We start from the raw sequence: 14,729 nt of genomic DNA, 5'->3' as shown, positions 1-14,729 counted from the left end.
GCCTGTAGTCCCAGCTACTCGGGAGGCTGAGGCAGGAGAATGGCGTGAACCCGGGAGGCGGAGCTTGCAGTGAGCTGAGATCCGGCCACTGCACTCCAGCCTAGGTGACAGAGCGAGACTCCGTCTCAAAAAAATAAAATAAAATAAAATAAATTGTAATTACTGCTCTCTATATGTTTACATATATATAATGTGTGTGTGTGTGTATGAAGGGGTGGCCTGCCCCTCCATACCTGGGGGCGTTTCTCGTTAAGTGGAACGAGAGACTTGAGAAAAGAAATGAGGCACAGAGACAAAGTATAGAGAAAGAAAAAGTGGGCCCAGGGGACCGGCGCTCAGCATACCAAGGACCCACGCCTGCACCGGTGTCTGAGTTCCCTTAGTATTTATTGATAATTATCTTTACCATCTTAGAAAAAAGGGAAGTGGCAGGATAATAGGATCATCCTAGGGAGAAGGTCAGCAGTAAGACATGAATAAAGATCTCTGTGACATGAATAAGTTTAAGGAAAAGTGCTGTGCCTTGATAGGCATATGCAAACATCTTCATAAACCTTTTTAGTGCATAAAGAGCAGCACTGTGCTAGCAAGTCCCACCTTTCGCCCAAAGGCGGTTTTCTCCTTTCTCAGTAAACAGAACATACAATCGGGTTTTACACGGAGATGTTCTATTGCCCAGGGACGGGCAGGAGACAGATGCTTTTCTCTATCTTAACCGCCAACAACCGCCAAGAGGCCTTCTTTCCTCTTGTATTGGTCTTCCTCAGCACAGACCCTTCACGGGTGTCAGACTGGGGGACAATCAGGTCTTTCCCATCCCACGAGGCCATATTTCAGACTATCACATGGGGAGAAACCTTGGACAATACCTAGCTTTCCTAGGCAGAGGTCCCTGCGACCTTTGGCAGTGTACGTGTCCCTGGGTACTTGAGATTAAGAGAATGGTGATGACTTTTAACCAGCATACTGCCTTCAGGCACTTGTTTAACAAAGCACACCCTGCACAGCCCAAAATCCTTTAAACCTTGAGTCACCAGGCACATGTCTCTTGCAAGGACAAGGTTGGGGGTAGGGTCACAGATTAACAGCATCTCAAATATACAAGAAAATGGAGTCTCTTATGTCTACTTCTTTCTATATAGACACAGTAACAGTCTGATCTTTATTTCTTTTCCCCACATGTGTATATATGTATGTATGTGTGTGTTTGTGTGTGTGTGTATGGAATATCTAAACCATAAATATTTAGGCATTATGAAAATTATTGTCCTTTATTACACTAGTGGATATTATTTTTAAGTGATTTCATTATAAATTCTTTAATAAAGTAAATGTATATTATTTCGTAAAATGCTGTTTTAATGATATGGAAGAATTTATATGTATTTTGCTAATGACTTCCATTTAAATTTAAACTTAATGGTCACATGCCTGTAAAGAATCCAGATTTTTCTGGACCATATTATTTTGGTCGTTTTCCTAAAAGAAACATATATCTGAATATAGAGTATTTCCTATATATCTTATATGGGAAAAATATGTAAGAAACATATTTTTATAAGGAGTAAACATAAAAAGAAGCATTGCATAGTGGTTAAGCATTCGAACTCGGAATTCAGATCATCAGTATTACCTCCAACAAATTGGGTGACTTGGAAAAACTTACTGAACATTTCTTAAGGTTCTGTCTATCTTTGATTACCTTACTAAGAAAACAAATACCTTAGGGAGTTGTGAAGATTAACCAAGGTAATAAGTATAAAATGTTTAGCATGTTATTTAGCAGTAAACTTTATTGCTAAAAATTCTCTGGTAGTTTCTGTGTTCGATAAATATTCATCTTAAGGTGATTTAATCAGTTACTTTATTAAATATATGAAATATACTTCAGTTTTACATTATAGATAATTTATCCCATAACTGATTTTTTTGTTTGTTTTAGGTTACTTTTCACATAGAACCATATAGCAATCGAGATGATCAAAACATGTACCAAAATGTCAAGTATATTATAGACAAGTGAGTTTCTTCAGTATTTATAAATATTGTTATATTATCCAGTGATAATTATTGTTTTAAGAATAGTACATTAAATTGTATTTGAGATTTGAATGATTTATGATTATTCCATTTTTTAATAAAATAAAATAAAATTAAATTGTTATTTAATCTTATTAAAGGAACATTGCTGAAGTTCCTTACAATTCACTTTCTTTTTGGCAGATTGCTGTTTTTACTGTGTTACAGGTTTATAGGCTATTTATGATTTCTGTAATTTTGATATTTTAAATTGACATTGTTTTCTAAACTTTCGGAATATAGCTTTATCTTTTTAAAAAGAAGGTTCAGATTATTAAAAGTGAAGTGTTTCTTTTAACACAGTAGACCCAGAGCTGATATTGTCATTTATATCTAGCCTGATCAAAAAGAATTTATTAATGCAGTTTTCATTTTTTCAAAGAATTTTAGTGATAATAGTCTGACAGGTGCCATAGTCTTACAAAGAAACTTGTCAGCAACAGTAGAACATATATTACTGATAGATAAAAAAGCAGTTTATGTATTAATGTAGAGAATCATAGGCTTTTTATGGCATTAGTCATCATTTGTCAACCTCAGTATGAGATAGTTAATCACTTGTTTGGTAATGTATCCAGTATCTCATTTTCTAATGTGTAAAATTAAAAATGCATTTTAATTACTACATTTACACAACTGATTCCCCTAAGAAATTTAAGTTGTTACAATTATATTATTCTTATCTTTAAATCAGAGACCAAATATTTTTTAGGAAAGAAAAATGTTATTACTGTCATTAGATTGTCTTTTAATATTTTAAGTTACTTTGACCAAAAGTAATGTGTTCAACCTGCACTGATTCCTTCATTTTCAGTACATAAACAGTTTTTATCTGTAGCAAATTAGTTGTGAATATTCATTTCGCTTTTATATATGCTTATTTTCTAGATATGGAAATCACCCAGCCTTTTACAGGTACAAGACGAAGACCGGCAATGCTCTTCCTATGTTTTATGTCTATGATTCCTATATTACCAAACCTGAAAAGTGGGCCAATCTGTTAACCACCTCAGGGTCTCGGAGTATTCGCAATTCTCCTTATGATGGATTGTTTATTGCCCTTCTAGTTGAAGAAAAACATAAGTATGATATTCTTCAAAGTGGTTTTGATGGAATTTACACATATTTTGCCACAAATGGCTTTACTTATGGCTCATCACATCAGAATTGGGCTAGCCTAAAATTATTTTGTGATAAATACAACTTAATATTTATCCCAAGTGTGGGCCCAGGATACATAGATACCAGCATCCGTCCATGGAACACGCAAAACACTCGGAACCGGATCAATGGGAAGTATTATGAAATTGCTCTGAGTGCCGCACTTCAGACACACCCCAGCTTAATTTCTATCACCTCTTTTAATGAGTGGCATGAAGGAACTCAGATTGAAAAAGCTGTTCCCAAAAGAACCAGTAATACAGTGTACCTAGATTACCGTCCTCATAAACCAGGTCTTTACCTAGAACTGACTCGCAAGTGGTCTGAAAAATACAGAAAGGAAAGAACAACTTATACATTAGATCACCAGCTGCCTGTTTCTTAATGCATTAATTAAAGTTTAATAGTTATAAAAATCACCTAATTTTTAAAAATAGCTTTTGTTTTGCGTTATGGAAAGAAAACTGTCAAAACCAGTATATACTAGTAGTTATATTTAAAAATACATTTTAAAAATTCTTACAGATAATATTATAATTGTTACCCTTCACAATACTACATGAGAAAATATCTGAGACAAAATGTATACAAATATATTCCTTATGGCATAATTTACTGCATTTCTGACTGAAATCAAAATTCTGATTTGATAGCAATTGAATTTTCATTTTACGTAGATAAATGCTCGTGTTACCTAAAGCACTTAGCACACAGTTAAATTATACTGACATCCTAGACCCAAAGAAATAGGGTTGTGTGTATATTTGGGATATCTATCAAAGAAAAAAAACCCTGAAAGATAATGTACATGTTTTATGTCATATTTTAAAAATAATTTAATCAACTTTATTGTTTTAGTATTTAGACTCTGGATAACTCTTCAATAATGAGGAAATTCTTAAGATTAACAAAATCACTGTACCTTCCTCTCAATTTTGCTATGAACGTGAACCCAAAATGGCTTTAAATTAATAGTCTTTTTTTTAAATTTAATTACATAAATTAAACCTTACCATGACCAAATTGTGTTAGGAAGGCCTGCTATCTCCGGCACAGTGTGTCATTTGCAGATTTGTGGTTACCTATACCATGCTAGGTGTTTTGGCATGTTTAGTGTTTCTGCTTTACAGTGCTGAATTCCGTATTTTAGAAGCTATGGAAAGTCCTTTTATGAAAAAGTTAATGATTGCTTCTCAGTTATTAGGAAAACAGTTGTTTCACAATTATTATGTAGATATGATGCTCAAATATTTTTAGTATATCTGGTCAATCTTTAAGTCGTTACTATTATATTATCCTTATCTTTAAATCAGAGACCAAATATTTTTTAGTAAAGAAAAATGTTATTACTGTCATTAGATTGTCTTTTAATTTAAGTTATTTTGACCAAAAGTAATAGAGTAAATTTACTTACCATTTTAGATTCTAGAGACATGGAAATGAAAATTATTTTATGTTTAGGGTAAGTCCAGAAGTTTAGCTTTACATTAAGTTTAACACTGTATAATAATGAAGAAACTAATATTTTACTTAAAAACTAATACTTTCAATTTTTTATATAGTAATATCACCATTTTATAAATGTTAGACTTTTATTATACCTATAGGTTAAAATACTTGTCATCAATAACTTGTCATATTGTGACAAATTGATCACTTGTATACTAAAATTAAATCTACTTAAAAACTAAATAAAATGCACTCTATTCTTATAGTTAATGTTTATAACTATAACTATAGTGAAAAATATATATATCCTGTTACATAAATGTTATTTCTTAGGTGTTCCATTAAGAAAAGCAATAGAATAATACTAAAAAATAATGCCTATAAATCTTCAGAGTATAAAGACATCCATTCAGAAACATAAATTAGCACTAAATTTTTTATAAAATAGCTCACCAGATGACAAAATTTATTTTATATTTAAATGATGGTTTTGGCACAAATTATGTTATTGAAAAGAGGCAGTAAGTACTGTTTAATTTATTTATAGTTTTGGAATTTGTCATTTCTCAGAGAATGATCAGGCCTTAGGAAATGAATACAGTAGTAGTAATCATTTTCTAGGGGAAAATAAAAGAATAAATCACTATACTGATATTTTGATATAACCAAGCACTTACATAGTAATACTGTATAGATACAACCTGTGGATTTTCTTCTTATATCCATTTAACTTGAATATATTATTTTAGGTATACTTTATAAATGTCATACCTAATACTCTTCTATAATGTACCATATTTCATTAAAGTTTTGTTAGAGAAGTATCTACCACAGCGGAGTTTTTGTTATTGTGTACATTGTGTATTTGAGCCCACCATGACAGAAACTAAGTTTTAGGGCCGGGCGCAGTTGCTCAAGCCTGTAATCCCAGCACTTTGGGAGGCCGAGACGGGTGGATCACGAGGTCAGGAGATCGAGCCCATCCTGGCGAATACGGTGAAACCCCGTCTCTACTAAAAAATACAAAAAACTAGCTGGGAGTAGTGGTGGGCGCCTGTAGTCCCAGCTACTCAGGAGTCTGAGGCAGGAAAATGGTGTAAACCCGGGAGGCGGAGCTTGCAGTGAGCTGAGATCCGGCCACTGCACTCCAGCCTGGGTGACAGAGCGAGTCCTCCGTCTCAAAAAAAAAAAAAAAAAAAAAAAAAAAAAAAAAAAAAAAAAAAAAAAAAGTAAGTTTCAGGAAATAGTTGTGAGATTAAGGGAAAGTCTATAAAAACAAGGTCAGCATATTCTCAACACAGATACCACCACTTTCTATCTTTTTCCCATTGTAGACATGGCGAATCCACACAGCATTCTTCACCTCTGAGCTTTGTTGTGATTCCTCAACACATTACCCTAACCAACCAGCAGTAACAGATTTCAGAGTAGGATAAAGCAGATTCTGTCTTCATTGCACAAAGTTATTCTCAGTGGAAGAATGGCATCCAATCTCATAATTACTAGTTTATAATTATATTAATATCTGTTTTTTTCTCCCTTTTTAATAAAATATTTACAGTCATCCCTCAGTGTCTGTGGGGGATTGGTTCCAGTTACCCCTATGGAAACCAAAATCTGCAGATGCTCAAGTCCCTGATATAAACTGGCATATTAGTTGCATATAACCTATGCACATCCTCCTGTACACCTTAAATCATCTCTAGATTACTTATAACACTTAATACAATGTAAATGCTATGTAAATAGTTGTTATACTATACCGGTTAGTGAATAATGACATGAAAAGGAAGTCTGCATCTTCAGAGTTTTCAGTCGACAATTTCTTGGCCATGGATGTAGAACCCACAAATAAGGTGAGCCAACTACATTAGGAAATAGCTCTAATAATTCTGTTAATTCTTAGAGAGGAAAGCTTTCAAAATCTTCCTCAGGTATTCATTACAGCTGCCTTTACCATTTTATTTGTAACACAGTTTAAATTGTTATGAACACAAGTAAATAGGAGCAAAGAATTTCTTGATTCAAAAAAACTATGTTTGAATTCAGTATAGTATAATAACTTAAAGTGGTATACATACAATGCATGAATCATAATGGATTCTTTCATAAGTTATTAATTTTTATGGTTTAATCAGTCTAATTGTTTTGACTGTATAGAAACCAAATATTTTACTGTTTCTTTTAAGGACTAATATTGTCAACAACTGCTGTTATTAATGTTTACTTGAGTTAACTTTTTTCTGTTTTAAGACTGTAATTAAAAATTACTATTTTGTTATATGGAATGGTTAATTTTTACTTCATAAAAACATAGATGTAATACATTGTATTTTAGATATTAAAGTCTATCATTTCTTTTTATGAAATGTCTTATTTGATTTCCAATTAACAAATGAAAAGGAGTATCCAGTCATCATTCTTTATTATGTTTTCTTTTTTGAGATATGCAGCACTTACAAAGTGGATATCTTTAACTGCATATACTTTTTAAATCGATAAGCTTGTGTTAAATATACACACATACATGCACACATAATTGGTGTTTTTTTTTTAATTTGGGAGCTGTTTTTCTATTTTTTTCTTCTTCTTTGAGTATAATCATATATTAGCTCTGACATCCGTTATGAAATTAATCTTCTAAAACAGCAAAGTAACAAACCAGTAGAGAACCTACCAAGTTCCTGCACGTTTTCAAACTGACCACAGTTAGCCAGTTTAAACATGACTGCTCCTAAGCTCTACAGTGCTTACAGAAACAGTCTTTAAAAATCTATATTTAAATTTTGAATTACACTCACATCCCGTAGTGAAGAAAAGCAATAATTTACAACCAGCAAAATTTCAGTTATTTTTGCAAATATTTATAATTTCTAAATGAAAACTTGATGTAACCACAAGCAAAAAGGCTTTATGGCTCAAAGCATTACTTTTTCCGTATTAAAATAATACAATTTAAAAATTATATTAACATTTCTAGTCTTTAAAAAAATGTACTCCAAATTAAGTTTTATACTATGTTGTCGTATATCCACATAAAGGCTAAATGTTATTGTGGGCTTGTTGCCAGATTATTATCCTTGAGAATTTAGGTACTATTTTGGCTTAATTACTTTATAGAGACTCATTCATCCTTAGTCAAATCGAAGAACTGAGTAGTAGCGCTATTATGTTCCAACTATCAATGAAGGGAGGAACATTTTTCAAAGTGATTAGCTTTTTTAGTTGTTATATCATTACTACTTACGGCATCAAAAGACAAAGGGCTAATGAGCAAAAATAGTCATACATCTAAAATTTATTGAAATCAAAACATAATGGCACTTTTATATTGGATATTCTATATTGAAAGATACTGAATTTCAGGTTTCTCAGATTACATTAAATTACCCATAAATTTTACCATAAATTTGGAAGCTAAACCCCATATAAATATTTTATGATAGAAGAGAATAATGCCCTGTAGTAAGATAAAACTGCTTACAATTATGGTATATGATTGTATTAAGCTTTTGTGTTTTCATTTTTGAAAAGAATAGGTTAAAAATCTGAGCAAAGATCACTATAAGCAACACAATGAGAATTATGAGCTACTCAATTATATTTAAAATACATGATTACAATTATGTTATTGTATAAAAGTGCTTTTGAGTTTTACCAAAAGTCATTATCAAAACACTCTAGTTGTGTTAATTTGATATTAGAGTCTAATGTAATACAAATTTTGCCCTGAAATTGCCTTGAAAATATCAAATGCAAAAAAAAAAAAAAAAAAAAAAATCTATTTGGAAGAAATTCAGCTGAAATGCATGTATTAAACTTTAGAAATTTTTATGTTTGAACACAGTCACCTAAACGAGTAGCATGCCACAACTTTTTAAAGAGGATATTGCATAGGATATTTAGTTTTTCCGCTCTGTTAAAACACTATGCATCTCTTTGGGGTTAGAAAACAAATTAATAGAAACCCTTAATCTTGTAAAACTGAAACATTAAGAAAAACCAATTATAGATAGATAGATAGATAGATAGATAGATAGATAGATAGATAGATAGATAGACAGACAGACAGATAGATATGCATCTCTTTGGGGTTAGAAAACAAATTAATAGAAACCCTTAATCTTGTAAAACTGAAACATTAAGAAAATACCAATTATAGATAGATAGATAGATAGATAGAGAGATAGAATTGTGTTAACTACTCAAGCCTACTTTTGGCAAGTAAAAACATCCTTTCATTAAATATTGTTTGTGGTTACATAAAAAAGTGTTTCCAAAGAAAAACCTATTGAAATATTATTCTTTTTCTTGAAAAATTAATTGTTTTTTAAGGTCAGAAGCCAAATGGGAACAAGAAGTGGCAGGATGGTGCATTTATTTTTATATACATGAAAACAATATAAAAGATAAATGCTATTTCAGTTATTTCTATCTTGAGAGATACAGAAAATAAGAAAAATTTCATTAACCAGAGAAAAGAACCATTAAATGCTAAAATAGAAACTAAACCAATAATGTATCATTAAAAAGTAGTTACTCTAATATTAAGAATGCATCTGCCATAATCGAAAAATATAAGGGAACATTCCTCATGAGGCTGGTATAGCATAAAGCCAAAATCATAGGACCATGTCATTTATTCACATAGATAGCGAAATTCTAATATGAGCAAATCAAATACCACAGTGTATAGAAAGGCTGCCATGATCAAGTTGAAGTTAGTCTAGATTGAAAGAAGTATTTTAGGGGCCGGGCGCGGTGGCTCAAGCCTTTAATCCCAGCACTTGGGAGGCCGAGACGGGCGGATCACGAGGTCAGGAGATCGAGACCATCCTGGCTAATACGGTGAAACCCTGTCTCTACTAAAAAATACAAAAAACTAGCCGGGCGACGAGGCGGGCGCCTGTAGTCCCAGCTACTCGGGAGGCTGAGGCAGGAGAATGGCGTAAACCCGGGAGGCGGAGCTTGCAGTGAGCTGAGATCCGGCCACTGCACTCCAGCCACCCAGGCAGAGCAAGACTCCGTCTCAAAAAAAAAAAAAAAAAAAAAAAAAAAAAAAAAAAAAAAAAAAAAAAAGAGAAGTATTTTAACAAGAGAAAAGCAATGAATTACATTACATTGACAACCTACTAAAGGTAAAGTATTGCGGCGAAGAATTGATACGATTCAATATTTGTACATGTTTACTCTTGGCAAATTAGAAACAGGAACATTTTTAATCTGAAAAAGGATATCTACCAAAAACCCTACAGCAAGTATCATAATTAGTGGTAAAACTTAAAACTTGCTATTTTTCTCCTTGAGATAGGGAACCAAGCAAGGCTGCCTGTTTTCATGAATGCTACCCAACATTGTATTGGAGATTCTAGTCACTGCAGTAAAGCAGGAATGATTTAGTGAATGGAGTACTTTTTACATATAAAATTCTCAATAATCTACAAATAAATTAGAGTATTTAGCAAGTGTTACGTACAGTCCTATTAAAATCAGTTATAAAACCTCACAAAGTTCCCTTATGAAATTTAAAATCTAAAGGAAGTTTAGATCAAAGCTATTTTTTGCATATACTAAATTTATATTTATTGAATGCTGCTTTTCTATATATCATTTTTAATTACCCAGTCTTAAATATTAGCCACATGGCAGAATATTCAGTCATTAATATTAAAATGAAACAGCCTAATCTCTGATTTTATGTAAAAAATTAACTGCAATTATGATTGTTTGCTAAATTCTTACTTGAAAATTTGCTTTACTGTAATATTTAGGTAAAGCACATTATTGAAAATTGCTCTTATTAGGTATATTAAAAATATCTTAAAAATATTTAGTGGCAATCATTATATGAACAGTAACTGAGCTCAAATTCTCCTATTTTTCCACCTATTAGTATTATGTGTTTGTAGCTACAGACTTAATCCCCAGATGAAATTATTCTGGTAATGCAACACTATTTTCTCATTTTCTTCCTTAATTCATTCTTAATTAGCGTTTATATAAAAGTTCCTGTTATTAGAATACAGGCACTGTCTTTGCAAAAAGGATTTGAAGTATTTTTCTACAAAAGGTAAATATTACAAAATTAATGTATAAATAATGATGGATGGAATTGTTTAAAAGAATGTCTATATATAGTGCTGGTGGTATGTGTGGTTGAGTACACGTTTGTAATTGAGCTTCCTGATAGTCAGTCCAAGAGGCTATATGGCTCTTTCTGCCAGAAAAGCAGCACCTCCTTTCCCATTGGGGGCAAACTTTACCTTGTCAATTACATTTTAACATAAATTTCTCAAGTAGAAATTACACCTAGGGTCAAAAATGAAAATGGTTACGGGAACCTGTTAGGGAATGTAAATGAATTCGTCAGGTTTAAAACCTTAGAGAGTCCCAGAGACTGTGGACAATTCTCACCTAAAAGGAGTGCTCGGCCGGGTGCCGTGGCTCACGCCTGTAATCCCAGCATTTTGGGCCTAGGCGGGCGGATCACGAGGTCAGGAGATCAAGACCAGGCTGGTTAAGATGGTGAAACCCCATCTGATTTGTATTTGTAAAAATACAAAAATTAGCTGAGCATGGTGGCGCATGCCTGTTACCCAGCTACTCGGGAGCCTGAGGCAAGATAATTGCTTGAGCCGGGACCTGGGAGGCGGAGGTTGCAGTGAGCCGAGATGGTGCCACTGCACTCCAGCGTCGTCTACGGAGCGAGACTCCGTCTCAAAAAAAAAAAAAAAAACGGAGTTCTCAACAGCTCCTGTCAACATTGCCCCTTTGTTGTTATGGGTCTGTAAAATGAGGAGGTATATCTTGCTGTGTGTGTCTGTTAATTTTTCTGATTATAATATGATCAAATATTATAAAATATTTTAAAAATTTTAAAATATTCCCTGGTTGAATCTGGCTAATGGATCACTAATGAGTCACTAATTTGTGACCTGTGATACAAAGAATATAAAACTATGTAATTTATGAAAAATGGCCTCAACATTTTGTAACATTGAGAAGGGAATTTCATATGACGAGTCATTGTATGGTGACTTGAATAAATTGTAAGCATATAACAATAAAAAATCAGTGACAGTGAATCCATGGGGGCTCTGTTTTTGGGATAGTTTCCTTCAGCTGTTATCTGATGCAAAATCACAGATTAAAGCATCTAAAGAAGTGAGCTAGATGAATATCTCTTCGCTAATCTCTATTATTCCTTCTAATTTGGCTTTTGCCTGCCTGCCCACCACTCCACCTTTCTTTCTCATTCCCACCTTACCTGCCTTTCTTTCTTATTTGCTTTGTTTCAGAAAGGATGTGATTTATTAGACTGAATAGCATATGACAATACAGTTTCAGTCAAAAGTAGAGCAAGAATAGGAACATACCTATTAAGTCCACATTGAGTCCAGTATTAAATGAAAACAAAATTATAACATACATTGCTATACTGGTGGTCACAAATTTAAGACTTTGAATAGCCAATATGAAAAAGGGTATCCAGTCATCTACACAGTATACAATATTCATAGTATAAGAAACAAATAAATTTCTCAAGAAAAGTATAACTGCCTTAGTATTAAAGGAGAATTCTTCTGAGGTTTCTCATAAAGAAGATACTGTAATATAATGTACATTATCTTGATCAGCACATTCCCTAAAATAGGACAAAGACAAACTTCATAACAGTCTATCCTATAAATATCTATATAGTATGTGATTATGATATCACACCAAAGCACAGTTCATTAAAAGTAATATTTTGGAAAAGGAGTGTGTGTGTGTGTATGTGTGTGTGTGTGTATGTGTAAGATGTCCACGTACCTTCAAGCATTTTTTTTTTAGTATTCACTAATGAAATATTTCTTGGATTTCTGCCAAAGAATGTAGTAGTTAAGGGAGTTATACGCATGAATAAGACACTAGTTTCCTGCTTTCATGGTGCTGACAGTTTTTAACTGTTAAAGCACTTCATTTTTGGTCATGTAGATTTATATTTATTGATTCCTTAAGTTTAATTAGTTATGCCTTTCTCATAAATCAAAAAATAAGCAAAAATATTTACTAATGACTGATCTGCCCTGTTTCCATATCTTTAAAATGAAGTCATTGGACTGGATGCCTGCTGAGATTGCATTTAATATTAACATTTTTGTGTTAATCATATCAATGTCATGAAAACTGGAAAAACAAAGAGTTTGCATTTCTCTAAAACAGCTATAAAACTGGGGGGAAAAGTAAATTCTATAAAATTATAAACCTTAAATTCACATTTGTTATCCACTCTGTATTTTGTTACTTTATTTGCCTTTCAAGTAACATTTCATCACTTTGAAAAACTACTTGGTGGTTTCTTTTAAAATGAAGCATATCTTTACCATGACCAACAATTTTACTCCCACTAGAGTATAATTTCTTTTCTTCCCTCCTTCTCTTTTCCCTATATCAATTGATGACATTCTTATTCATGTCACATAACCAGAAACCTGGGGTGATTCTTTGCCTTATCGTACTTTGTCATTCCCTAAATTCTATATGGCACTAAATATGACTTCCTTTTTCCTCAAAAATATTTCTTAAGTGTTTACCCTACTCTCCATCTGCACTATCTCTGACGAAGTCCAGGATATGATTGTCGTCCACCTGGGCTATTATATCGTAACAAATTTGTTTATATCTATGGCATTGCTTAATTTAAGTTAATATCCAGAATAAGAGTCTATGTAATTATCTTGCTTCACATCTTTCAGTGATTTCACATTGCCTGCAGAATGAAGCACAAACGTCTTCAAGAGGTATATAAAATGTCCCATTACTATTCTATGCCCACAACTGCAGTCTCGTCTCCTGGTTTCTGTTACATTCCTATTTTGCTTTGACTCAATAAACAACACAACTTGTTATTTTATAACCTCATGAAGATCACTTTTGTGTGTGTTATGTCTTTTCCATTGTTCCTCACTAGTTTACTTCTACTGGAAAAAGAACAAGAGTGTTAGAGGAGGAAAAAAAAAAACATTTCTAATAAGTACCTAATGTATGTCAAACACTGTATTAGGTGTTGTAATATTTATTTATGTGGGGAAAAGAACGAGAGATCAGCTTGTTACCATGTCTATATAGAAGGAAGTAGACATAAAAGACTCCATTTAGTTCTGTATTTAAGATGCTGTTAATCTGTGACCTTACCTTCAACTTTGTCCTTGCAAGAGACATGTGCGAAGGTGATTTAAGGTTAAAAGGATTTTGGGCTGTGCAGAATGTGCTTTGTTAAACAAGTGCCTAAAGGCTGCTTGTGGTTAAAAGTCATCACCATTCTCTTAAATCTCAAGAAAGAGAAAAACATTTGTCTCCTGCCCCTCCCTGGGATTTGGAACATCTCTGGGTAATACCCATTGTGTGCCTTGTTTACTGAGTGAGGAGAAACCACCTTTAGGAATAAGGTGGGACTTGCTGGAGCAATACTGCTAAAAGGTTTATGGAGATGTTGCATATATATCTCAAGGCACAGCATTTTCTGTTAAACTTATTCATATTACAAGGATTTTTTCATATGTCTTACTGCTGATTTCCTCCCTACAATAATCCTATTGTCCATCCACTCCCTTATCCTTTTAATGACTGAGATAATTCTCAATAAATACCAAGGGAACTCAGAGGCCGGTGCCGGCGTGGGTCCTCTGTAAGCTGAGCGCCGGTCCCCTGGGCTCCGCTTTTCTTTCTCTACACTTTGTCTCTGTGTTTTATTCCTTTTCTCAAGTCTTTCGTTTCCACCTAACGAGAAACACCCACAAGTGTGGAGGGGCAGGCCACCCCTTCATATTTAATGTAATTAAACATAATATTATTGTTATTTAACATAATATTCATTCAACATTCTAAGTTTTGTTTATTTTATGGTTAAGGAAACTATATGTTGTAACTTGCCAATGTCTCACATCTGAAAAGAGATGAATCTGAACAAACTATCCTTCTACTATAAGGTCAACTCATCCAGAAATATTTCCCTACACCCAACCCTCCTCCTACTCTCACAGACATTAGGCACTTAG

The 14,729-nt window shown here is 33.1% G+C and overlaps 1 protein-coding gene across 3 annotated transcripts in view; it reads left to right on the top strand.

The window, feature by feature from the left end:
* Positions 1 to 5,437, top strand: part of MANEA (mannosidase endo-alpha) — a 32,847-nt gene extending 27,410 nt beyond the window's left edge. For all 3 annotated transcript variants that reach the window (XM_010370929.2, XM_030929432.1, XM_030929433.1), the window contains 2 exons: positions 1,943 to 2,019; positions 2,968 to 5,437. In XM_010370929.2, coding sequence (XP_010369231.1) covers positions 1,943 to 2,019; positions 2,968 to 3,625 — 735 coding nt within the window. In that variant the 3' untranslated portion in view covers positions 3,626 to 5,437. The remainder of the gene's footprint in view (positions 1 to 1,942; positions 2,020 to 2,967) is intronic.
* Positions 5,438 to 14,729: the final 9,292 nt, after the last annotated feature.

This window comes from Rhinopithecus roxellana, chromosome 4 (genome assembly GCF_007565055.1).
Source record: "Rhinopithecus roxellana isolate Shanxi Qingling chromosome 4, ASM756505v1, whole genome shotgun sequence".
In the NCBI taxonomy this organism is placed as follows: Eukaryota; Metazoa; Chordata; class Mammalia; order Primates; family Cercopithecidae; genus Rhinopithecus; species Rhinopithecus roxellana.
Note: the sequence above shows the minus strand (reverse complement) of the source record. Positions and strands in the feature narration are given on the sequence as shown.